General features: G+C 48.3%; 2 protein-coding genes across 7 annotated transcripts in view; one reads left to right on the forward strand and one right to left on the reverse strand.

Annotated features, from left to right (window-relative positions):
- Nucleotides 1–921, reverse strand: part of LOC118001828 (tctex1 domain-containing protein 3) — a 16,958-nt gene extending 16,037 nt beyond the window's left edge. Inside the window, exon 1 of the mRNA XM_034991979.1 lies at nucleotides 686–921. Coding sequence (XP_034847870.1) covers nucleotides 686–799 — 114 coding nt within the window. The 5' untranslated portion in view covers nucleotides 800–921. The remainder of the gene's footprint in view (nucleotides 1–685) is intronic.
- A 123-nt stretch (nucleotides 922–1,044) lies between these two features.
- LOC118001827 (endoplasmic reticulum membrane-associated RNA degradation protein-like) lies at nucleotides 1,045–25,614 on the forward strand. 6 transcript variants are annotated; one of them, XM_034991974.1, is made up of 18 exons: nucleotides 1,045–1,851; nucleotides 3,856–4,024; nucleotides 5,267–5,406; nucleotides 6,642–6,743; nucleotides 7,034–7,123; nucleotides 9,049–9,146; nucleotides 9,590–9,726; nucleotides 10,445–10,559; nucleotides 11,172–11,274; nucleotides 13,836–13,865; nucleotides 15,239–15,307; nucleotides 17,180–17,353; nucleotides 20,027–20,110; nucleotides 21,731–21,804; nucleotides 22,350–22,475; nucleotides 22,890–23,048; nucleotides 23,884–23,997; nucleotides 25,426–25,614. In XM_034991974.1, exons 2-18 carry the CDS (start codon nucleotides 3,856–3,858, stop codon nucleotides 25,607–25,609), a joined length of 1,968 nt encoding a protein of 655 aa, XP_034847865.1. In that variant the 5' UTR covers nucleotides 1,045–1,851; the 3' UTR covers nucleotides 25,610–25,614. The 6 variants fall into 6 exon arrangements, with proteins under 6 accessions (XP_034847865.1, XP_034847863.1, XP_034847867.1 ...); XM_034991972.1 differs by having other exon boundaries at nucleotides 1,047–1,851; nucleotides 22,830–23,048; XM_034991976.1 differs by lacking the exon at nucleotides 20,027–20,110 and having other exon boundaries at nucleotides 1,048–1,851; nucleotides 22,830–23,048.

Consider the following 25,614-nt stretch of genomic DNA (forward strand, 5'->3'; position numbering starts at 1 on the left):
GGGGAGAGCGAGCCCGGGGAGCACGAGGGAGGGGAGAGCGAGCCCGGGGAGCACGAGGGCGGGGAGAGCGAGCCCGGGGAGCACGAGGGAGGGGAGAGCGAGCCCGGGGAGCACGAGGGCGGGGAGAGCGAGCCCGGGGAGCACGAGGGAGGGGAGAGCGAGCCCGGGGAGCACGAGGGCGGGGAGAGCGAGCCCGGGGAGCACGAGGGAGGGGAGAGCGAGCCCCGGAGCACGAGGGAGGGGAGAGCGAGCCCCGGGAGCACGAGGGAGGGGAGCTGAGCCCCGGGAGCACGAGGGCGGGGAGAGCGAGCCCAGGGAGCACGAGGGCAGGGAGCGCGAACCCGGAGAGCACGAGCCCCGAGCCCCGGGAGCACGAGGGAGGGGAGCTGAGCCCCGGGAGCACGAGGGAGGGGAGAGCGAGCCCCAGAGCACGAGGGAGGGGAGAGCGAGCCCCAGGAGCACGAGGGAGGGGAGCTGAACCCCGGGAGCACGAGGGCGGGGAGCTGAGCGCCGGGAGCACGAGAGCGGGGAGAGCGAGCCCGGGGAGCACGAGGGCGGGAAGCGCGAACCCGGAGAGCACGAGCCCGGGGAGCGCGAGTCCGGGGAGCACGAGGGCGGCGGGCCGCTCACCGACACCAGCCCCGCGCCGCCCGCCCCCGCGCTCTGGCCCCGCCCCCGCACTCACTGCCTCCCTCTCGAACATGCTGGGCCTCCTCTCCCTCCGAGGCTGCGGCGGCGTCGGCTGCGGCTGAGAAGCCGGACTCAAAAACGGTTTCCCGCCTCGCCCGCGTTTCTCCATGCTGCCCGCACTCCACCACGCCCAGCGGCCCGCCTCCCCTCGCCCCAAACGCCTCGGCCGCTTCCCGCGAGAGCTCAAGTCCCGCGCCTGCGCCGCGCCGGCCAGAAGTGCGCCGGGAGGGAGGGGCGGGGCGAGGCGAGGCGTGCGTCATCCCGCCGCGCCGGCCGCCCGTAGCTGGAAGTGACGGCGGCAGAGCGGCCGGGAAGCGGGGTGCCGGTGGGCGCCTGAGCGCGCTGTTGGCCTGCGCGGCGCCCGCTGCGGCGCGGGCGGGGGAGGCGCAGCGTCGGCCGCACCCTGCTGGCCTGGCGGGCTCTGGGCCGCGGTCCCCGGGCCTCCGTGGTGTCTTGCGCAGCGCCGCCGCGGGAGCAGGTCGGCCTTGCCCGCCCCTCGTCCGCGGCCGGCGAGAGGATGAGCGCCCGGCCCGGCCCCGAAGACGCACCGCTTGCCCTCGTTTGTCTTGGCGCCGCCCGGGCCCCCAGACTGTTCCAGGCGCGCAGTCCCTCGCACCTCCCAGGCCCCAGGCTGAAGCCCGCGAGTCGGTAGTGGAAGAGCGAACGCAGTGTTCCGCTCGCGGGTGGGGTCTTCGTCCTCGAAAGGAAGCTTTCTCTGCTCCCACACTGTGTCATACTCACCCCTGCAGGTGCTACTTGCAAATCGAAATTCGACGTTTTCAGGCCATTTTGGTTACAAAACTCAATCACAACAGCCTCAGTGGCTGTAGGTCGGGTTGTACGGGGCTGCCTCATAGGGTTTTATTCATTTCCTGTCCTTGTGGAATTAAATGCAATCATCTATCCTCACTTTTAGCAATAGCTACTGTTTTTGAGTGCTGTGCGTGAGATGCTTTTCAAGTATTAGCTCTAATTACTGCAACACTAGAAGATCATACCCTGTACCATTTACAGTTAGAACGGAGGCTCGGAATACTAACTTTTTCAAAGCAAGTGGTACAAGGAGTCTGAAGAAGAGTTCAGATTGAAGGTCCTAAGTATAGGTCCTTTCCACCGGCCCACAGTGCCCTGGACAAGACCCTGGAGTATCAAGGAGTAAAGGTACGGGTGGGCGCGTGCGCGCGCGCGGATGTGACGGGCAGGGCGGGTTCTGGCCTCTAGTGCGGGGAGAGGCCATTCATAACTAACAGGAAAATGTACGGTCACGAGTCGCAAGGTATTGCAGTACCTAATATTGCCGGATTTGAAGTGGGATTTCATTCCCAATTAACATGAGGTTAATTATTCAAGACAATATGTGCTTGCAAGTTAACGTAAAAGCCAGCTTCTAGAATTGTTATTCCCAAAAGCTGAAGGTTGTAACGACTTGAAGAAGTGCATTCCCTTCAGCTCCAGGAAGGATGAGCCATCGACGATTCAGTTAACTCTCATTTGCTGTGTGCTGGGAGCTATGCTGTGTCGTGGGGGAACATTCTGGGTGAGATCTGACCTTGGTGCTCTAGGATCTGACAGTTTGGTTAAGGCTGCAGGGCAACTATATTGCAAGGGCGAATACAGCCAAAAGAGAAGACATTTCTTAAAGCTTCTGTTGCCATATCCAGGGCCTGCAGTAGTGGAGGAGATGGGCTTTTGTGCAAAAACGTTTGCCTGCCACCTGTCACTCCAGAACCAGAGCTCCTTGCTTAGAGTTCAGATGCTTTTTAAAAATGCAAGGAGTCCCTTTTGATATCAAAGTAACCTTTAGGACTGCATTTCTGTATCGGGCAGAAGACAAACCACACTAGGCTTTGAAGGAAGACAATTAAGAGTTAACAAGTGTAGAATTGTTAGAGAAAGAATAAGAAGAGATGTCTACAAGTATTGTGGACTTGGCAGCTGCAGGAAGCATTCACTCCCTTGTGGGACTGAGAGAACCAGGGCAGTGGTTGCAATTTTACAACTTAGCGACTTGGTGGAAGGTCCCACCCAGTTGAAACTTGGATCTATGAGGAAGGAGGTTGTGCTGCTCAGCTATGGGGCGGGCCTGACAGTTCTGGGAAGCAGACCTTTGAAGAGCAGGCGCTGGACAGCTGATGGTGTGTCATGTGGGGGCACGGTGAAGAAGCTGGGCCTGCAGGTGCTGGGAAAACTGCAGACTGGATTCTGCAACTCTGCTGCTGCTGGGGAGAAGCTCCAAGGGACAGAGAGTGGAGGGGAAGGCCCAGGTTGCAGGCAGCAGGAGCGGGTCCCGTCTGCCCCCTGCTCTCTTGCAGTGTCCGTGGTCCCTGAGCGGCTGAGCAGCGTGCGCCCTATGGGTCACAGCATAACTGCTTATTTGGCACACATTCCTTGGGTCTGTGGAAGATTGGTTGGCAGCCAGGGCTGAGAGTGGGGAGTGAGGCTTCTGGGCAATGGGAGGAGTGAACTGTGTAACAGAGGGTTGCTGAGAAGGATGCAGGAACTCAAGATGACCAGCTTCCAAACCAGGGAGCTGCTAGGGCTTAACCCCTCATGTTAGAACACACACCCCTTGACTTGATACAGCAGATGAAGACCCCGTGATAATTTTAGTCCCACAGTGTGACTCCTTTGCAGGTTTATAAGATGATGTTAGTGTAATGTGGGGATAATTGTGAGGATCTTGGTATTATTTAATCCTCATGTAAAAGCATGGTTTGCTGCTGCTTATACCACATAAGGATTCAGAACTATGCTTTTTACCTGCATTTTAGTTTATTATGCTTGATTTTCTGCTTTTCCATTCTGCATTAAAAAAATTGCTCATTTCAATAACTTTGGGACAGTATAGGAATGCTGAAAGGAACAATGCACTATCCACAAGATGTACCAAGCTTCGGTAAACTCCTATCTTCACAAATATTATTAAAAATTTCACATCTTCAACATTTATTTGATAAAGTTTATGTAAACTATCTTTGTTTGATATTTAATCACAGTATTTTAATCATACAGCTCTCATGATAGCCAGAAAGTGTGTTAACAGTAGCTGTACCTAAGTACATTCTGAACTTAAGGTAGAATGGGATTTTCTTGTGACTTGAATGTATAATCGATATTACTGTTTTTACTTCTTTTAAATAGTGTCTTCTGTGTCTTATATTTCAGATGCTAATAGAGGATCCGATTACCACTTGTCTTTCTCCCTCAGTCTATGATATGATCTGTAAACTCGGGTTTGAAGTCAGAGAAAGTTGTGATATCAATCGCATTGTAACTCAGAGGGGTGAAGTATGCTGGCAGACCATCACAGCCTGTGTGACTTACACACAATCAGGTCTGTACGTTCTCTGCACCCCAAGCAGCTGTCAGTGCTGTTTGATTTAAAACGTCTTGGCTGTAAAACTTTCCTTTCTGACCATTGTTTCTTTTAGTTAGAGGTTGTTACAATACAGACCTAGCTCAGGAGAGGAAAGGGATCAGGTGACATAGGAGGGAATGAGGCCAGAGGAGCACAGGAGAGATACCAGAGCACTGAGCCAAGGAAGCCGTGTGTGAGAAGGAGGCCGTGGGCGTAACAGTCTCGCTCCATGCCAACAGTCAGATGGAAGAGGGAAGAAAGTAGGGGTCCTAGGAATTCTGGGTAGGAAATGACCAGTAGGATATTACACAGCTGTCTTCAATGTTCCAGGCTTTATTGTACATTTTTTAGAGCAGGGATGTGGCTTGGGAAATTTAATAATAGTTATAAAAATTGCAAATGAACATGCTCTGGCCCAGCGGTTTCATCCCAGGAGTTTGTAAGACAGGCACACATACAGGTACGAACGAGTGTTTGTGCCAGGTTACTGTTGGTGCTGATTGTAAGCAAAAATGGAAGAAAACAACCCAAACGTTGGGAACAGCCAAGCATACAGCATGACTACGACAGGCACGCGAGAAAGCGTTAGGTGGTGGTGCGAAGGGTGGGGAGCCCATCGCCCTGAACCACGGGGCTAAGCGAAAAAATAGGAAGGGCATATCATTGTATTTGCTGTGTATGTATAAGTATTTCTAAATACCCCAAGGAATTAATAACTGTAGTTGCTATAGGAAGGAGAACTGGGTGGCCAGAAGGGAGACCTTCACCCTTTTATATTTTTTGGGTATGAGTCGTGTGAATGTTCAGCTTCAAACTTATCAGAAAATTAAAACAAAAAAATTCGTATGTTCTAAAATAACATCATTGGAAATCTCATAGTCTAATAATGTCAAGTAAAAAATCAGGTTAAAATATTATATATACAGTATGAACCTGATTTTGTGTAAACTTACAAGTGAAGAAAATATTTTCTCTTGATTAACCTTTTTGTATCTTCCAACCTTGTACACTTCTAATAGTGTATTTTTCTTTTATTAGATAAGCACCATGTAACTTACTTCCAGCAATATCTGGGTATCTTTATTGTAAGTTCAGCTATAAACTGGTTGTTGATTTCATGGAAATTTCGTAATTAAAGCACTTTTTCTTTGATGCTTAGGCACTTTCATCCCGCGGTAAGGAGCTGTAGTACTCACACTGCTCTTCTTCTCCCTGAAGCCCAGAGTCTGGATTACCGGGGCACCGTGCTGCTGCTGGGCCCCGTGTGTGAGGCCGTCCACCGACATTTGTTATCTCTGACCAAGGGGCAGTTTGACACGCGATACACGCCGTGGCTGCAGTGGACAGCTCTTCCAGAGGTTTGGCCTGTGAACAACCTTTAGAAATAGAAGACTTGGCGAAGTCCGCTTAGAGGCCCTCGTTACCTGTTCATCTTAAAGGGGTCTCCTCCATCCTCTAAGCCCTCCGCCTGTGAAAAGGCTTGAGGGATGCAAGGGAAACTCGGAATGTAATGTAGTCGCCATGGCCTGAAACATCCTTGGAACGAAGGAAGTTTTTGGATGCAGTATCCATACTGGGGGTTGGAGAGTAGCTAGGTATGTGGGTGCTGGTCCTGGGAAGATGAGGATGGACGGCTCCAGAAAAAAGCAAAGACCTTATGGACAGACAGTAAGGTGTTCTTGAGACAGTGGGACAAGGAAACCAGGTGGGGATGCTTGGTTTGTGGAGGATGAATGGAAACGCCCAGACGTTTTGGCTGGTTTGTTGGTTGGTGCAAACCAGCCATTGCACTTGGCACATTTAATGACCACAGTAGGGCAGTAGCTATAAAAGGTCTAATTATAAAATACTTCAAATTTCCTGATGTAGATAGAAGGGTCATTGCTTCTCCCCTTGTAACAGCTCTTACATGACAGGCTGAGCTGCCTCACGTTTGTTGACTTTTAAGAACTAATCAGAATGGGAAATAAGATTTAGGTCAAAATATTTGACTTTTCAATTTACAGTTATGCCAGATTTATTGCTTTCAGTAAACATTTAAATGAAGAAAACGTTCAAAACTCCTTAGATATTAAACACTTTTTTGATTCTTTAGATATTGTTACAGTTGAGTCTTGGACAGTGCAGGGCTAAGGGTGCCCACCCCCTGTACAGTTGCAAATCTGCATATAACTTTAGACTCCCTCAGAACTGAACTGCTAATAGCCGACTCTTGGCCACAAGCCTTACTGATAATGTAGTTGATTAACACGTATTTTAGATGTTTTATGTATTATATACTGTATGCTTGCAATGAAGTCAGCTAGAGAAACGTTATTAAGAAAATCATGAGGAAGAGAAAAATACACTTACAATACCGTACTGTATTTGTGGAAAAAATCCGCGTGTAAGCCGACCTGTGGAGTCCAAACCCGTGTTCAGGGGTCAACTGTGTATCTATATAACAAATGTTTACCTATACCAAGAAAGTCATGAAAATACACTAATTGAAATCTTTAGAAGTTTGAATTTCATAAATCGTATTGCTTGAGAAATACTTGGGGAAATGTTTCTTACTGATCACAAATTCTAACATATGTCTTGTTCTACACAGTTATTTCCTGAAATATTTGATGCTTTGGGAAGCCCTCAATGTCCCGCTATTCCTCTTAGCTTAATGAAACTGACGGCATGTCTAGAACGGGCTTTGGGTGATGTAAGTGTGAGACCTCTTTCTTTGGTTCACTGAAGTATCTGAATGAACATCAGACTTTTACAGCTGTCCTCAGATTTCTTGATTTTAATTCTTGTTTTCCTATGAAATGTAATCATTTGGCACAGATGTTTAATATTTTTCTTTTTCAGTGATTATGAAATCAAAACATTGGTGTCTTCAGTGTTTTTCTCCCTCATTTGTACAAACAGTGGCTTTATGGGTGGGTTTTTTCTTCACATTGTTTGGCTCATTACAATGCAACTGTAACACCATCCTTCTTTGAATTGTAGGTGTATTTACTGAATGGGAAGGAATGCCCCTTTCTTTTGAGAGATCTGCTTGCGTCTGAGGAGCTTGCCGAGGTCTTTGGTCGGTCTGTGGTAAGCTTGTTCACCTAAACCTGATAGAGTAGACACAGCACAAAGCCGCTCGTAGTAGCTCTACTTTTGCTCCTCAGAAATTGATGCTGCATAGGAAAAAGTTGATGACAGCTGTAATTTGAGCATATTCTCCTTTGCCACCTCCCCTTTCAAAATTGCCACTTTTCCAGCCACAAGACACACGTCTCTTATCCTGGGTCTTGGCGTGGCATAATAGCCTCTGGTGGGACAGCCTCGGGGGGCCAGCTGGATGAACAATTTGAACTCTATTGCTTTCATTAATTATACGTTAATAATTATCATAATAGCATATTCTAGAATAAAATTTTGACCATTTAGGGAGGGATATTAAAGTTTTATACTAAAATATCCATTTTTTTTTTTTAACATGTGGGAGTTTATGCCGTTCTGCAACTGTTCAGACTTACAGTGAAAAAAAACTAGATGCCAGTTTAAAACCATGCAGAGCTGTATACTTTGTCAAAATCTTCAACAGGCCACAACCGAGTGAGGCAGGATCAAGGTGCAGAAGAATGCCAAGATAGCGTCCTGGGCAAAGCTGAGCCTGCCGAGCCAGGACGATGTTTAAAATGCTGGTGTAATATGTTACCAGCTAGACTTGCTATTTTTGGATAAGAAATCTGTTTTCAGTAAAGCTCTCCCACTTTACAGTGGTTCCCTGTCAGCTTAAAGAGCACTTTGTTTAGTGGAGAATATGGAGTGAAGACCAAGTACAAAATTCCTGTAGTTATACTGACTTCTGAAATAGATCCATGTGTTTGGCCTGTTGTTTGTTGTCGGCCTGGGTGCTGTTAGCCTCTTGCTGACCTGCAGCCACTCTCAGCCCCAGATCCTTCTACTAGTCCATTGGCTTCTGTATTTCTGATTACCCAGGTGGTATGAACAATTAATTAAAGTTAGTAGTAAACTAAATTAAAAATAAATATAGCTAAGAGAGTATTATTATGATTATTAGTATTAGGTATTACTGTTCAAGTATTAAAAATTGATGTGAGCATGAAGAGTTTCTGGAGTTGCATGGAGAGACTGGTTGCCAAGGGTTCTGATGCTGAGTTGAAACCCTCTTTGTAACTTCTGCTCTGGCTTGTCCTGCCCTTTGAGAGAAATTCAGGATCTGTGCATCCATTTCCTCCTCTCAGCAAGAGTCCTTCAGGCGTCTGAAGATAGCTTTCCTTCCTTCTCCCTGTCTTCTGGAGGCATACTCTTCCTTCTCATATGACTTGGTTTTGAGTTATTTTAGTCTCTGCATATCTTCTATTATCCTGAATGTGTTCTGAAGTGTTGCCCTCCAAACCAAGAGCGAGCCCATGGAAATGCACAAGTCTTGCCATCTGATAAGCGGGATCCCCATAGTGGGCGTCTTTATAAGTGGAGGGAGAGAAGCAGGTGAATGGTGAGCTTCCAGCCAACAGCTAAGTAGGGGAGGTCTGGGCTGGGAGCATCCGTGGGCCAGCCCCTCCTCACAGGGTCTGCCTCCTGTGGATTTCCTGTTCCCCACTTTGTGCTTTGTTTTATCTAGGTAGTAGGCACGCTTGATGTGCCGGATGAAAGCAGCATAGCCTGGGACAGATCTCATCCCCCTTTATAGCTCGTGGTCCCTGAGGCCTAGCTTTCAGCTCTCCATGCTTGTATTCCTCATCTGCACAGTGGGATTAATAGTAATGCCCTCCTCATAGGTTGTTCTGAGGATGAATGAGTAATAAATACACACAAAATGTGTTTGACGTGTTAAATGCCCAGTAATGTTTGAATACTATTAGACGATTACTAGTACTACCGTATGCCAGCCAGAGTGTCGGGTCTGCTCTAAAGAAGAAAGCAGACGTTCTCCCACTACTATATCAGTTTATTCCGTAGTTCCGTGAATATTTAACTGTGCAGTAATCTGTTCTTAACCTGATTAGATGGACGTGCTGAAAGTCTTCGTCGGATCTCCACGTGGACTCAACCTGCGTAATACCCTATGGCACGGCTTTGCTTCCCCTCATGAGATCCCCCCAAAGTACGTTGCTAGGAAAGTAATTTTCTCTCCTCTTTGATGTACTTAAGAGTTTGTTTTATCTTGAATTTTACATTGGGCAAAGGTGTGTTTTGGGAAAGATGAGAGTTTTGAGGCAGGAATTTGAAGATCAAACTGAATCGATAAACACCTGGTGTGTGACAGGGTTGGGACCCCACTGACTTCCACCCCAGAGGCAGCTGTGAGGCCGAGCCTCACAGAGGTGACAAGGGGCACTGCCTGCTGGGGGGTGGGAGACCCCGAGAACTGCTCTCTCGAGCCTCCCAGCCCTCGTGTAGCTGAATTCCCACACACAGCCAGGGGGAGTTTCCTACAATTGAATAGTGTTGTACTTCCTTAATTTTAAACTTGTTCTTTTGAAAGTAAATCTCTTTATGTGTATGACAGTCCATTTTTCTAACAGATTCTGTGGTGTTTTGCACTAGATACTGTTCAATGATGGTACTGTTGACCGTGGGATTGGGTCAGCTGCTGAAGAGTTACTTGCAACAAGCTAAACTTGTGTTGGCACACCGACCTTTCATCGTTCTCACAAACCTTGAGGATTTGGCCGTTTTCCCTGGCAAGTATTACACTTCACAGTTTCCCCTGAATGTGTCTTCATAAAGGTAGGGATAAAGTCAGGAAGTGGCACGGGGACTTGAGCCCTTTCGATGGACTACTTTCCAGAGGCAGGAGAAGATGAACTTTCAAAGCTGCTTAAACTTTGCTACATAAAACCTCACCCCCTACAGCGGGGCTGAATCTCTGAGGTAAATCATGGCAGGAGTAACCCAGATCACCTTATCCTGGCAGTCTTAGCCTTTTTGTGCCACAGACCCTTTGGTAGTCCGCTGACTGCCAGTAATACATACTTTTTAAGACTTTATTTTTTAGGGCAGTTTTCAGTTTGGAACAAAATGGATGGGGAGGTGCAGAGATTCCCCGGAAGCCCCCGCCCTGACACGTGCAGCATCCCCCCGCAGAGCACATTTGTTGCCAGGGATGAACCTGCACAGACACGTCATCATCAGACAGGGTCCCTGGTTTACCTCAGGGTTGAGTCTTGCTCCTCTCCCTTATGAAAATGTATCTTACTTTTCTTAGCGTGGTCAGCTGGTCAGCCCTGCCGTCCTCTTCTCATAGCTGTGGCCTGAGTCATGAAGAGGCCGTCGTGCGCCTCCCCTTGCCCCAGGGGTGCCACGGTCACCTACGACTCGTGGGCCTCCTGCCCTGAGTCTGCTTACGTTGTTCTTCAACTGATTAGGGTGATTGTGCTTAAAACTCTTGTTATTTTGCAGACGTTACTTCTGAGGTACTTTCAGTGTTAGAAGAAGTGATGAAGAAATCCACTTTCATATTAAAGGTCATGTTGCCGTACTGGGAAGCTGCATTAATCGGGTTCAGGTCACACAGGTAAGTGAGGAGGCTGGTCCTCTCCAGGACGGCTGAGCTTAAAATGCCTTCACAGTGCTGACTGAAACGTTACGCATCAGCCTTTTGGTGTAGTCGATACCGATAATCATTCTTTGGAATCAACTTTTCGGTGTCATTTGAGTTCTAACTATGAGAGAACCGTGTGTCCCGTGTTAAAGAATCCTGCAGCCAGGAGGAGGTAAGTTCGACTCGGTTTCTTGGGGAGCAAAGCAGATGCACGTGGACATCGCGAGGCCCACGGCCTTTGCCTCCCTTCAGGTTCTGTTGTCCGTGCGTTCGTTCGTACCTTGAGAACCCACCCAAATCCTGCAATCTGAGTATTTCTTACAAGTAGTGGGAAGAATTGGGCAGATCTTTGATGACCTTTTATTCTGGAGCTTCGCTTATGTCAGAGCAGTGGAAAATAGATTTAAGCTCACGAGTCTAAGGAGCCTGTGATTCTGCATTGTTTCTCGTGTTCGCGAGTATGGTCACCCCTCCTTGCCTTGGTCACACATTGGTAATATCTGGAACAAAGCACCGTTATTTGGGGTCGATGCCAGTGTTTACTTTTAAAGCTTGAGATTTGCCTATTTTACTTCAATTTCACAGGTTTGCCGACTGTGCCATGTTGTTACTGACACAGTTAGAGACGGGACTCAGGAGAGTTTTTGCCGCTGTTAACCAATGTCCAAAAAGACTTCTGACTGCTGAGGTACACATGCTTCCGTGATTGATGGTGGTTGCCGCTGTATTGAGTTTTCTCTGCCTAATTAAAAGTTTTTAATATCTCATTTTTGTTTAGCATTAAATGAATTTTTTAGCTAAGAATTTTCTTTGGAACGCTCGAGTGTTGTTTTTTTGTGGCTTCCTATTATAATGATTTTATATGGTGTATAATTATTTGTGATTGTTTTTGATCGTTCTGTATTTCCAAGTATTTCAGACTTGTCAGGAGAGTAGAAACGGCGTAGCCTTGTAGCCGCAGGACGCAGCTCTGGGCCAGAACTGCTAGGGAGCTTGGGGAAGCTTCTGGGTGGCCCTGTGCCCAGTCACCTGGCAGAGGCAAGAGGGTGCGTGTGTCGGGGCTGCCCCCGGAACTCTTGTTCCTCCCACTCAGCTTCGTCTTTCCGCCCCTTTCCAAAGGCATTCCTCGCCATTCTGTTCCCAACGCTGTGCTCCCTGGATCTGCTGCGGTAGATCTTACTCCCTCCCATGTCTTAGCCGCCCTGCTTCCAGGGGAACAAGGATTGGAAAATACTTGGAACCAATGAAAGCGAAAGCCTGACACAGGCTGAGCTGTCAATGCGGCCGGAGAGGTGTCGGGACAACAGTCTGTCCTATGAACGGCAGGTGCTGTCCCAGGCAGTCGTCTCCTCAAACTCAGCTCCTCCTCCTCCCGAGTTAGGCTTACCCCATTTGCTGAACGTTTTTAGGTCTCAAACTCCTTTATTGCTACAAAGCTCACTTTTCCTCCCACAAATTTGTTCTCTGGTGTTCCTTATTATCCCCGTCTGCTCAGGCGCTGGGTACCAGCCTCCAGCACCACCTTGTGCTGCGTCCCCTTAATCCACTCAGTGTCCAGACCCACCCGTCTGTTCTCAACGCTGAGCCCTCACCCGCCTCCTCTTCCGGTGATAAATAGTCTTACGTCTTTCATGGTCTCATCTGCTTAGAACTTTAGGGGCACCCCAGTACCTGCAGCGAGCTTTGAGCTTGCACGGGGCGTTCGGGGACCCCATGTGGACCCACGTTCCTCCGGTCTGTCTCCTCCTGTCGGATTCCTCCGGCATACCCGAGGCCCCTCGCCAGTTCCAGAGCGTTCTTTTTGCAGGCTTTGCCCACTGTCCCTGCCAGACCGCTTCAGGCCACGTGAGTGACCTCCAGAGCCTCGACCCCTCCAATGCAGCAGCTTCTCTTCCCTGCGTCCTGCCTCTGTTTTATCTCCGGGCACTTCGGTGCCTTCCGTGCCTGTTGGGACAGGTTTCTATCGCAGGCTCCTCAGGAGTGCAGTGCTCACGTTTGTGTCCCCTGATGCCCATGCCTGGTGCCTTTCCCGTCCACTCTGCCCTGGGCAGTGCCAGGCAGTGTCGTGCAGCGTCTGTCTCCAGCAGAAAGAGCGAGAACCCCGGTTGTCACAGCTCTCACTCGAGTACGCTTGGTATTACTTCACGGGGGTGTAAACAGATTCGGTCATTTACAGGTTATTTGGCCACACAAGTAAATAGCATGACTGTTTTTATCAAACAGTGTCTTAAATTGTAGGCCAGGCTCTTGTTCAGAATAAACAACGGCGTCAACTTACTTATAAGGCAATGCATATGTGAAAAGGCTTTATAAAGCTGTAAAGTGCACAGGTGGTTACTGTTTACTGAATACTTACAGCCTAAGGTCTCTGAGATCAGTGGAAGATCGGAAGATGAGTAAGACGGTGTGACTTTAAGAAGCTTATGTACGAGGGGTGAGAGAGAAGACATTTATACCCATTCCTTAAACAAGGTAGAAGTTAATGCCTGCAGTTTATGGAGATCAGTGAAAAGTTCGGTATTTAGTAGGCAGTTGGATGCTTAGACTGGGGCTCAGGAGAAGTTTTAGGGTCAGTAGCATAGGCTTGGGGGCTGTAAAGATAACAGACTTTATAGGTTTCTACGTCGTAATAAATGTTGGAGGAAATTTCCTATGTTAAATTGAAAATATGTTAAATGAGACACTTTTTTTGAGAGCTGGCTTCCACAGAATGCTGATTTCATCACAGTGTGTGTAAAATCTTACTGAATTCCCCAGCAGACTTTCAGGATGGGCACTACTCGTGTCCCGTTTTGCAGAGAAACCTAGGTGGGAAGGTGCGCAGGGTCTCGCTTCCAGGGAGCACGGAAGCCGGGAGTAGATGTTGAGAGAGCCAGCTGCAGAGCCTGTGTCCGTAGACGGGACCGATCACACCAGGAAGCGTGCAAAACACAGGCCGTTTATGGGAGAACACGTCCAGTTTGCTGACTTGCACACACGTGTGTGAGTCGTGCTGTGTGATGAGAAGAACCTGAGCTGAAGCATGTGGTGAGAGCAGAGTTTGAACAGGGCCCCCCTGCCAGGCTCACCGTAAGTCCCCATCTTTGATGATATGCCACGATGCCAATGGCATTCTTCCCAAGGTGCTGCTGTGTTAAGATTTATTTTCAAAAGAAGGTTTCATATTTTTGGCCATGTACTAGAATTGATTTTTCTCCTTTGAGTACTTACGTTTTGTTTTAATTATTTCTTTTCTTTCCTTTTCTGAAGTCCACGGCTCTTTATACCACCTTCGACGAAGTAAGTAAACTTAGGGAGTATCTGGAAACAAATACAACATTGTTTTTTACTACACAGGAAATGTTGATAGTCATACATGCAAAAAACCCCACTTTATTATAAAATGTAGTTTTCAGGCTAATTTTGAGATCCAGTATGATTTACCTAGTTTCTGAAGTTATGGAAAGAGCAACATTGGAAAATGCCAAGAGATACTAATATTATATGCTATGATTATTTAGAGGTTACATTTTAGATTTAAGATTAACACTTGCTTCTTTTGCACATGAAATATACATGAACTGTGGTTGTAAGTGTACAACAATGCATTTAATCTGTGAATTGGGTTTGTGAATCTAAAGCTGAAAATCTGGGCGAGTAAAAACTGCCATTGAAAATATTTTTTATCACTTTAGAGTATAGAGGCTTTTATGTGTGTGTAATCCTGGATAATAATTCTCATGAAGCCTGAAGTGTGATTTCACAGTTAGCCGACAGGAGGAAACAAAGGGAGAGTCTCTGGGGAGAGATTTGGGTGTTTAGATTACTTTGCCTTTAAGATAACTCTTAGATTCCTTAGTAAATGGGTGGTGGGTGGGATTAAGCAATGTGTCTGTTTACTTGTAGACTTTATTCCATTAGGTAAATAACTTGTATAATTTAATACATAATATGTTTGATGCTGTGAGGATTAAATTAGATAATGTAGTCATATCTGTATGGGATTAGGGTCTGTTGCGTTGGATTGGGTGGTTGGGTTCCAAACTGGTGTGTTAAGAAGTGGTGTATAAGGTAACTCTGATGTATACTTCTATCCACATACACACACATACACATGGATGCACACTCACACATGTGAATATACATGAACACATACATACAAATAGGAACACACACAAAAGCACATGTAAATACATACATACACACATACACGTACAAATACACTTGAAGACACATACACACATGCATATACTTCTAGATATACGTAAACACACATATACATACAATACAGAAGCATGCACAGATATATACACACGTCCCCCTACACGCATGTAAATACACATCAGCATATGTATGCACAAATACACCTATAAAGACACATCCACATACATATAGACACATCATCACACGTATCTATATATGCACGTAAGTACACATAAACACCCACATACACATACAATTAAGATACATACATATTCCTATGTATTCCTAATGTCATCATACTGGTTAAGAAAACGGGTGGCTGGCTAGGTCTTTAAGACTGTCCTTATTTCCTTTGCTCTGGGCTTCTGTAGCATGTTGTAACCAGAGATCCTCCATCCTTTGACTCTGAAGGTTCTGTATGTACATGTGTGTGCACTAATTAATTAATGTATTTATCTTTGGTGTTTTAGATATTGGCAAAACACTTGGATGATGGTAAAATCAATCAGCTTCCTCTTTTCCTTGGAGAGCCTGCAATGGTAAAATACTAGGCCTTTTCCGAGCTCATATTCTTCTATTTATGGATGTGGTTAGCACTTCTCCAAAATGAAGTTAATCCTGGCTTGTGATCTGCTCACAAAGAGCACTTCTGAACCACCCCCGCACTGTCCCAACGTCACACCCGCGGCAGATTGCAGCTTGGGCTTCAAGGCCCTTTTTCTGAGGCCTGCTGCTGGAGCTGCCCTGCCCCCCCGGCGCCGCCTGTGAGTGGGTTGCTGGGACCGTGGTGCTGGAGGGGCCAGATAGTGGTGTCCAGCCGGGTCCGTTTCCTACTTAACACTGTTGTTTTTTTATGAAACTATTACAATGGCTACTTTGGACTCTCAGTAGAATTTTTATATTTCTTCCTTTCCACTGAGCGTTATTAGCAGCCTGGGTTCTAATGGGTGACATTAGTGGGATTCTGCACGGTCTCTGGGTGTCGTTTCTGGCAGCAGGAAGTGAGGGTGAGTGAGCGAGTTTATCTGACATTTGTTTCCCTCCTGAATCTCCGGGACTGCTCCGTCCACCAGCCGCTCGCCCGGCTCAGCACTTCTGACTCTTTCTGCTCCAGCCTGCACTGGGGAAGCAGCAGCTGTCCTCACTGTGGGGGGCTTCACAGAGGAGGGCACAGATCTGAGAGAGGCCTCAGGACAGGGAGGGGCAAGGGCTGTGTTGAGGCAGGAGGAAAGTTAGCTTCCAGACGTGGACACCTCTACCTGTTCCTTCGGGGGGATGTGAGTAAGAGTAAGACCTGGTGACTTTTACTAAAGCGCTGGTGCTGTCCACTTCCCTGTCAGTCCTCCCCAAGCAGCAGGGGGCAGTTAGAGAGACTGGGGCTTCCCAGGGAGGGTCCTGCCCCAAGCAGCGGGCCTCAGTTAGAGAGACCAGGGCTCCCCAGGGAGGGTCCTGCCCCAAGCAGCGGGGGGCAGTTAGAGAGACCGGGGCTTCCCAGGGAGGGTCCTGCCCCAAGCAGCAGGGGGCAGTTAGACCGGGGCTCCCCAGGGAGAGTCCTGCCCCAAGCAGCAGGGGGCAGTTAGAGAGACCGGGGCTCCCCAGGGAGGGTCCTGCCCCAAGCAACAGGGGGCAGTTAGAGAGACCGGGGCTTCCCAGGGAGGGTCCTGCCCCAAGCGGCGGGGGGCAGTTAGAGAGACCGGGGCTTCCCAGGGAGGGTCCTGCCCCAAGCGGCGGGCCACAGAGAGACCGGGGCTTCCCAGGGAGGGTCCTGCCCCAGGTGGCGGGCCTCAGTTAGAGAGACCGGGGCTTCCCAGGGAGCGTCCTGCCCCAGGCGGCGGGGGGCAGTTAGAGAGACCGGGGCTTCCCAGGGAGGGTCCTGCCCCAAGCTGCAGCCTGCAGTTAGAGAGACCGGGCTTCCCAGGGAGGGTCCTGCCCCAAGCGGCGGGGGGCAGTTAGAGAGACTGGGGCTTCCCAGGGAGGGTCCCGCCCCAAGCGGTGGGCCTCAGAGAGACCGGGGCTCCCCAGGGAGGGTCCTGCCCCAAGCGGCGGGGGGCAGTTAGAGAGACCAGGGCTTCCCAGGGAGGGTCCTGCCCCAAGCGGCGGGGGGCAGTTAGAGAGACCAGAGCTCCCCAGGGAGGGTCCTGCCCCAAGCGGCGAGGGACAGTTAGAGAGACCGGGGCTCCCCAGGGAGGGTCCTGCCCCAAGCGGCGGGGGGCAATTAAGAGACAGAGTTCCCAGGGACAACCCAGCATGGTACCTCAGCTGTATTACCTTGATTAACTGTCTCTGAAGCTCAGTTTCCTCGTCTCTGTAAGCCGACACTGCTGTTCCCTAGATAGGTCAGGTATGGCCCATTCTTTATTTCCTCAGTTGAGAAAACTAACAAGATATTTTCTCTGTTTATATCCTGAAAGGAGTTTCTTTGGGATTTCCTAAACCATCAGGAGGGCCCCCGTATAAGAGACCATTTAAGCCATGGGGAAATCAACTTACCTGAATTTCCGAAAGAGGCAGCAAACCAATTGCTTGCATTTTCCATTGTACTTTTACTCAGATTCACTGATGAAGATCTGTCGGCAGCCCTTAAGGTAACATATAAGGAAGAGAACCATTAGATGCACTGTTATTCAGCTGTGACAGAATACAGCTTATTTTCGGGTGTAATTAACCCGTAATCACCTTTTCTTTAAATTTATTTGAGTTATTGTATGCCTCCATCAGAACACGTAATTGTGACTTGATTATATGCATATATTTACTGCAATAGGTAAACTGATATTGTGTGATCAAACGAAAGAACCAGTATAAAACAAATTAACTAAATATATCAGAAAATTTTACAAATGACAAATTGGTCAGATGGAATATTTGCATCAATCAGTAAACTAATTCTTTTATTATTTTATAATAAATAATTTGGGTTAGTTATTGATATTTTAATCTGTTTTTCAAATTATATATGTCACAGTTACTGTAAAGATTATTGAGAGGTTCAGACAAAACAGAAAACATGATAGGAAAACTGACAGCACTCAGGAAGGCCTTGTGGGGTGGAGCGCTGTTCATGGGTGGGCATCTGCTCCCACCTCTTCCCACGAGCACACGGTGCAGCTCGAGGAAGAAACCTGTTAGGGATTAGCATTCCTTCTACCTGATTTCTGTCAGCTGTCTGACATTTTTTATCAGTATATCCTCATGTGTATAACCTGTCCCTCATGGATGAGTGAGTTCTGATGTGTGGAACGCTCCTGATTACAGTGTCTCAAGTAAACATCCTTGTTCACTTGGGCACATGTGTAAGTGAATTTGTTCAAGTACAGTTCTGAAGCAAACGTACCAGTAAGACCATGTTTTTATCTCTCTGTTTTGTGTTACTTTGCTGTCTTTTATTGTTTGTTGGAAATGTGTGATTCTTTTGTGAACGATTAATGTCTTTTGCTCCATTTTATGCATTTTTATGGTTTATTAGCTGCACTTACCACTCCGATGTTTATGTTGCTCCTTATTTGTCTTGAAGTTTTTAGGTCTTTTCATTTTGGCTTATGCATTTGGAATTATTCTTTTTTTTTTTTTTTAAGATTTTATTTATTTATTTGACAGAGACACAGTGAGAGAGGGAACACAAGCAGGGGGAGTGGGAGAGGGAGAAGCAGGCCTCCCGCCGAGCAGGGAGCCCGATGCGGGGCTCGATCCCAGGACCCTGGGATCATGACCTGAGCTGAAGGCAGACGCTTAACAACTGAGCCACCCAGGCGCCCCTGGAATTATTCTTAAAAGACCCTTTGCTTTCCAAAATTATGAACATACACGTGCATTTCCCTGGTACCTTTATAGGGTTTTTTCCCATTTACATCTTTTGATCCAGCTGGAATTTATTTCATCTGGGAGTGAGTTAGAGAATCTAGGTTTACTTGTTTTTGTTTTTTTGTGGGTTTTTTTTTTTTCCTTTTCTTAGACAAAGGCTTGCAAGTTGGCCCAAGAGCATTTGAAAGACAGACATCTCTGTAGTATATGCGGTGGACTTGGTCTTCTTGTGTATTCGTACTCACCTTCGTGACAGAGTTTCATGTCTGTAAGGTTACTTTCCCATCTCTCTTCTCTTTCAGAATTCTCCCACCTCCTCCCTATTAGGATTGTAGGCAAACTTGTATAGTTACCGTAAATACAAAGCCCGAGACTAACCAAGCAACAGACAGGAATGGCTCTTGATGGATTCATTTAGGGGTAATTGATGGTTTTTACAACAGTGAACGTTATTCCCAAACGTGGTGTCTCCTCCATGTCCTCAGCCTTCCCTCGCAGAGCCTCCCCCTAAGTGGCAGCGCCATCCAGAGGCCAGAATCTCCTGTCTTTGCTTGTCCACATCCTCCTGTGCCGTGTGCTGGGCCGAGCTGCCCCAGCCTTCACCTGGCCTCGCTGCGGTAGCCCCCTGTTTTCTTGTTAGTGCAGCAGCCAGAGGGGTCCTCTATAGGCCCTCCCTCCCACGGTCTCACGTCTCAGATGAGAAGCCGTGTGCTCTGCCGGGCCCGGGGCCTCTTGTGCCTTCATCACTAGTCTTCACACGTGTGAGTTGCATCTGCCCCACGCAGAGGTCGGCCTACCTGCCTTGTGCACAGAACCTCTCTGCTGTGCGGTAGAACTTGGGTCTTTGAGCGAACGAAAGGTTTGCGTCTGGTATTTAGTGACTTGCTTTGTGCTGTTGAGAATTCTGGGGAGTTACTGCTTCTATGTGGGAAAGCGACTGATTGATGATTGGTGTATTGTTAGTCAGCTGTCAACTCACTGACTTTTCTTTTTGTTTCTGATAGTTTTTAGTCAGCCAGCATGGATTTTCCAGCCACACAGTTATATCAGGTGTAAATAATGTTATTTTTACTCTTTTTTTCAACATTTACATGTGTAGCAATATGACTCTCTTTTGGTTGTACTGATTTTTAATGTTTAAATTCCCATTCTATTTTTTTTTGGAGACATTCTTATTTTCCATTTTAGAGTCTTATTATGTATTTCTAGTGCCACTGATTTTGAACAAAGCGGATGTGGCCTTTGTTATTTATCATTGTTAATTGGCTTCATTTAAAACACCTCTGTTGGTTATGATTTGACCACTGTCTCAGACCTGTTTTGGTGAAGAGTCTTGCTCTGTTACAGCTGAAGTAACATGGTGAGATGGGGGCTCTCTTGTGACTCGCATTCAGCAGGAGAAAACTGGGGGCCTGACCACACGTCACGGTAACCCTTGTCTGTTTTTTCTGAACCAGGAAAAAGCAGTGATAAAGTCACTGGTTGGTCTTGCGGAGGGTTACCACGCCCACTTCCACCCAGTTGCTCAGCTTAAAAAACAGGTGAGCCGCACGAGGGCTACCGGGAGGGGCGTGCACGGCACCTGCAGCAGAGATGCCCACTGGTCCAGGCGGCCTGGCAGGCTGGGCTTCAGGGCTGCGACCGGAGGCTGTGCTCAGGAGGTGGCCTTGGCCACGTAGCTCTGTCCCTCCGAGCCTCACATCTGACATTCGGCAGAGCAGTAATGATGGTGTTTATTGTTTCCGGTGATTTTAGTACTTGAGGTATGGGTCAGCAGGTCGTTGCCTTCACTTGGGCAATGTTCCTTTTACCAGGCAAGACCAGAGCTTGTTCCTGTGTAAATTAGATCATGGAAGCCACAGACTTTGAAGCATTTCTGCCAGGAGGTTCCAGTGTGGAAATGAGCTTGGGTGCCTTATTTTCCATGTAGCTGGATATGAATGTGCAAGGGGCAAGGATGGGGTTGTCTCTAAGAGTAGAATAGTCATGATAGTTGCTAATGCAGACATTCATCAGTGCTGGCCTCTAAATGGAAGCTGTGGGATCCACACGTAAGGGTTTAGGGAGAGATTTACAGCGGCAGCTGGAAGAAACTGCCCGAGACGACGGAGTGTCACTGATGAAGTCTTAAGAGAAGTAGTGTCAGTTAGAAGGGGCTGTCGGCAGTGGATGTGCAGAGAGTTCTAGAGGTGTTTTACTCTCCTGGTGCTACGTGAGGAAAGAGTTCAACCCGAATACCTGTGCCCCGTGGGTTCTAGTTCAGCAGCGAGTCATCGGGCTGCAAGGGAGGACGCCAGGTGCCTGCAGCACCCTGACCTGCAGAGTCAGGAGGGAGGAAGGGAAGGGACAGAGAAGGGGGACGTCCCAGAAGGAAGAGAAGCTTCAGGAAGGCAGGACTTGCCCGTAGACCTCTGCGGCCGAATCTCCAGCCTCACGAGCCCCCCTGCTCCTCGGCCGCTGCTGCCACGGCCCTGGTGGAGGCCCCTCCGTGCCCCCCAGTGGGTGTATCTGACCCTCACCCTCCCCTGCAGCTTCTTATTCTTGCTGCCCGTGATGTATTCATTTTTCGTTTAGCAGTCTTGCATCCGTTCTTTTTAAGGTCATTGCTCTGCTCACTACTGCTGCATAAATTACCCACATTCAGTGGTGTCAATGTTTAATTTGCTTACACTTTCGTGAGTCAGAAATTTGGCATGGGCTTCCCTGGTTTGGTGTTCCATCTGAGAAGATGAGAAGTTGGTGCGGCGCCTCCCAGCGAACCAGGGAGAGGTGCCGCCCTTTCTGACCTGGCTTCCAGAATCACACACATCCTCAGTTCCACTGTGTTGTCTGGGGGAAGGCCACTCACCAAAGCACGTCCTGATTCAGGAGGGGACAAGGACCTCCACTCTCAACAGGGGCGTCAGGAGTTTGCTGATATGTTTTACAACTACTCCACATGTTAATTACCTCCTAATCTCCTGTTAATTTCACTGGCCTTCGCTTATCTGATGGTATTGAGTAACTGAGACCCACCACCTGGTTTTAAAATGTAAGATCTGTAACAATTTTGCCAATATATATCTCCTAGAAAGTGATTGCTACGTTCGTAATAGTTACAAAAATATTTTCCAGACTGTTACTGTAAAATCTTTAAAAGCAGTAGGACATTTTTCTCTCAGGTGCTGAGCTGTGAGAAGAGCATCAGGGTTTGGCCCCTCCTGCCTTTGCCTGAAGAGGCCGAGGAGGCAGCCAGGTGAGTTCTGTCCTGGGGTCATGCAGACCTCACAGTCCCCAGTGGACGCCAACCTCCACGTGAGGTCTCAGCGGTGCCACGGGAAGACCAAGTGCAGGGGGCTTGGTAGGCCTCGGTGGGCAGGGCAGGCCACTTGGTGGAGGCACAGGGGGCGCAGTCTCCCCGCTGAGGACCCAGCCGGTGGTGGGCCATTTGGGGAGACCACGAACACAGGAACAGAGGCAGGCTTTGTGGGGAGGAGGTTGGTGTCTGCTCGAAATATTTAGTGGGTGATTAGACATAGGATCTAAAGGTCAGGAGAGAAGTAGGGATAGAGATTTTGGAATCAGGATATAGCAGATCCATCTCGTAGGAGTAATAACTTAGATGGTTTGTTGCTTTTGTCAACAACGTATGTTGCTTTTAGCCTGTCGTTTATTTTTACTATTGCCTCTGACCGTGGGTTTTTCATTTTATATTTGGGAAAACTACGTTGCAGATTAAGTGAACCATTAAACATTTGCATGGCACTGCTTGGGCTGGTCTGCATACCTTCTGTTTTTCAGATTAGAAGGTACTTCTGAAACACAGGCCTGCGAGGCTTTAATCACAGAAATCCTGAGAGCCCTGCCCCGCCACTTGCCCGAGAGCCGTGGTGTTGTCAGCGACCGGGACAGTCTTCCCACCGAGAGGTGAGTCTCCCAGAAGTGTCAGGAATTGCTGGGGCGCTGACCAGCCGCGTCGGGCTCCCGCACTCAGCTCTTTTCTGTGTCGTAACGTCTGTGGGCTTGCGGCGGCATTCGGCCCCACTGTGGCTGTGCCACCACAGACCGGGGAGCCCACCCTCCGTGGCTCGTGAGGTGCTGGTGTGCGTGACGGGGCTCTCTTGCACACTCTGCCCCCCACAGTTAGGTGTGCGTGCGTGCGTGTGCGTGAGGCCTGCAGAACTGAGCACACTGTGTAACAGCCACTGCTCCCCAGAAGCTGAGCGTCGGGGGGCCCGGGCGGTGAACATGCCCCATGAGAACTTGCATTCCAATCCCCAGGTGGCCCCAGGTGATCCAAGAACTCTGCGGCACCCCTGTCCCAACTCTCTTCTGTCCCAGAACCGTTCTGGAGGTGCTCACCGTGCTTCGAAACATCAGCGCACACTGCGCCCGCGTGTCCAGCCAGGTCGCTGCCTCTGTGGAGCTGAGACACCAGCAGTGGGTGGAAAGGAGACTGCGCTCCCGGCAGAGGCAGACCTACCTGCACATGCTCACTAGGTGTGTGGCTCGCGGGCCTGGTCCGGAGATGCCCCGCTGGGCAGGGGTTCTGTTGGGATGCAGCTCTGATTCCTACTTTCAGGGGAGTACTCACTTGCAGAGGACACGTAGTGTGTTAAATGCTGTTGTGATTTTGGTGTAAGAGAATATGGGTGCCACTGACCCAAATGAGTGTCTGGATTTAAAATATTAACAGCAGGTTAACTTGCGTATGCCAGCATTCTGGTTCTTTACGTGTTGTGTATTTTAGGATGTTCTACATCCTTAAGAAATTACCGTTTTGGACAAATTCCTAGAACTCTGGTTGAGTGGTATCTGAATCTGTAAAGCCTTTAACGGGTTTTCCTTGGCTGCTTCTGAAAGGTACGCTCTAACCAGCAGTTTATACGATGGTGCCTGTGACGTTACATCCTTCCCCAAACGGTATATTTCAGAAGAATTCCCTACCGGTTTCATGAGCACGAGATAGTATCTTACTTTGATCAGAATATCTTTGTGTCCTGGAGACATTGAGCACATTTCCAGGTTTGAGCCATCTGTGTTTCTTCTTGTGGGAGTCGTTTACCAAATACCAGAGCATAGGACAGACACTGCAGACAGAGACCCAGAGCCAGAGGAACTGCTGGACGCAGAGCCAGTGCCGTCTTGCTCCTGAGCCGCGGTGGCTGGGAGGCCGGCGGCGGTTGGCCGGCGCTCCGGGGGCGGGGCGGGGGCCCACAGGGAAACCGCCACAGAGCGGCCTCGAGAAGGCTGAATTTAAGTTCCCTTGAAAAAGAGTTTTCACTGATGAAAGTGCAAAATTCTTACGTTTGTCACCTTACTTCATCTTTTTTAGTATTAAGCTTCTGTCTCCTGTGCTTTACCTGATTTTATTGCTGATTGCCCTGGAATTGGTCAACATTCATGTGGTTCATGGAAAAAATACTTACGAATATCAACAGTATCTAAAGTAAGTGTGTTGTATGTATAAGAAATGAAACTGTTTTAGTAAATTTAAGTGATTTCACTTCTGTTGGTTATTTTATTTCATTATTATTTTTTTAAGCCCACAGTCTTGGTTGGCTCTTTACTGTTTTTCTCTGTGGATTTTGGTGCAAGTTTGTGAACTTTTGAAACTAACACCCATGTAGGCTTATTTCAGAAAATTAAATGGGATGAGCTGGCAAACGCTTTCAGAATTCCTCACTCTGTCATAACACCACCGCCACGCAGAGAGTGATATTGCAGGGAGCACGTACCTCATGTTTAAAGTAAAAGTGAAAGTAGGACTGTTATTTTCTTAAAGAAACGTGGAACCCAGGTGGGAACCAGGGTGGCCGCCACGCAGAATGTTACGGATCGGTGGCTCCACGTGAGCCCCCCCGCCCCCACATTCTGCGCTGGGGGGGGTCGTCTGTGGTGGGCCATCTGAGCATGCATGGTGGGAGTAGCTCCCTGACCCCAGCATTGCGTGCCGGTAGCTCCGCATGGTGACAGCCCAAAATGATGCAGACGTTGCCAGATACAAAGTCATCCGCAGCTGAGGACCACTCTCTAGATGAAGGATCTGTGGACTTTCATTATACTATTCCTTTAACTTCTAAGTTTGAAAATATTCAGAATTAGAAGTTGGGGAACGTTGCCAGCCTACTTGGCAAACTGGGGAGAACTTGGAAAATAGAAGCATGACCTGATCCCCACCCGCTGGAGAAGAGCCTGGGAACCGTTTGATAAACACCTCTCAGCAGTGCTGTGTCCAAGTGGAAAGTGTCTTCCGGGAGACAGTGCACCTGCATTGCAAGGGCAGGTGTGGGATGCCCGGGGCCAGAGAGGCACCCCCGTGGGGCTGCAGGGCCTGCACGCTCCCCATTGTGTGCATTGCATGCTCACATGGCATTTAATCCAGGCGGGCTCTAACGCCTTTTCTGGAGTGCAGTTCCATCACATGCAACCATCTTACCTGATGTGAGAGTGCGTTTAACAAGGCGCTCGGGCGTGTAACTCGTCCGGGGTCCAGCATCTCTTCCTCTAGGTTCTGTTCTCACTTCCATTTTGCATGTGGTTCTTTTATTCGAATTTACAGACAAAAATTAAGTGCAGTACTTTATTTTTTTTTAAGATTTTATTTATTTGACAGAGACACAGTGAGGGAGGGAACACAAGGAGGGGGAGTGGGAGAGGGAGAAGCAGGCTTCCCGTGGAGCAGGGAGCCCGATGTAGGGCTCGATCCCAGGACCCTGAGATCATGACCTGAGCCGAAGGCAGTCGCTCAACCAACTGAGCCACCCAGGCACCCCTTAAGTGCAGTACTTTAAATTCCAAAACGAAAAGAGTGCATTTAAATCATTGTTGCATTTTATAATAGAATAAAGAAATTAATTAATTTTTGTTAAAACAGGTTCTTAAAGTCGATCTTGCAGTACACGGAGAACCTGGTGACTTACACCAGCCAGCAGAAGAACAAGTGGAATGAAACTATCAGTCTTACACGTACAGCTCTGTTGAAAATTTGGACTTTCAGTGAGAAGAAACAAATGTTAATACATTTAGCCAAGAAATCCGCAAGTAAAGAAGGCTTATGAAAACA

The sequence above is a fragment of the Mirounga leonina genome, unplaced genomic scaffold, assembly GCF_011800145.1.
Source record: "Mirounga leonina isolate KUSES-001 unplaced genomic scaffold, KU_Mleo_1.0 Mir_54, whole genome shotgun sequence".
Classification (NCBI taxonomy): domain Eukaryota; kingdom Metazoa; phylum Chordata; class Mammalia; order Carnivora; family Phocidae; genus Mirounga; species Mirounga leonina.

What these genes read in the sequence shown, in the direction of transcription:
- LOC118001827 (XM_034991972.1), top strand. Translation starts at nt 3,856, where the DNA reads ATGCTAATAGAGGATCCGATTACCACTTGTCTTTCTCCCTCAGTCTAT. An exon ending in AAAGACTTCTGACTGCTGAG is followed by an intron (nt 11,275 to 13,835) that starts GTACACATGCTT and finishes CCTTTTCTGAAG; the next exon opens with TCCACGGCTCTTTATACCAC. An exon ending in GAGGCCGAGGAGGCAGCCAG is followed by an intron (nt 21,805 to 22,349) that starts GTGAGTTCTGTC and finishes TCTGTTTTTCAG; the next exon opens with ATTAGAAGGTACTTCTGAAA.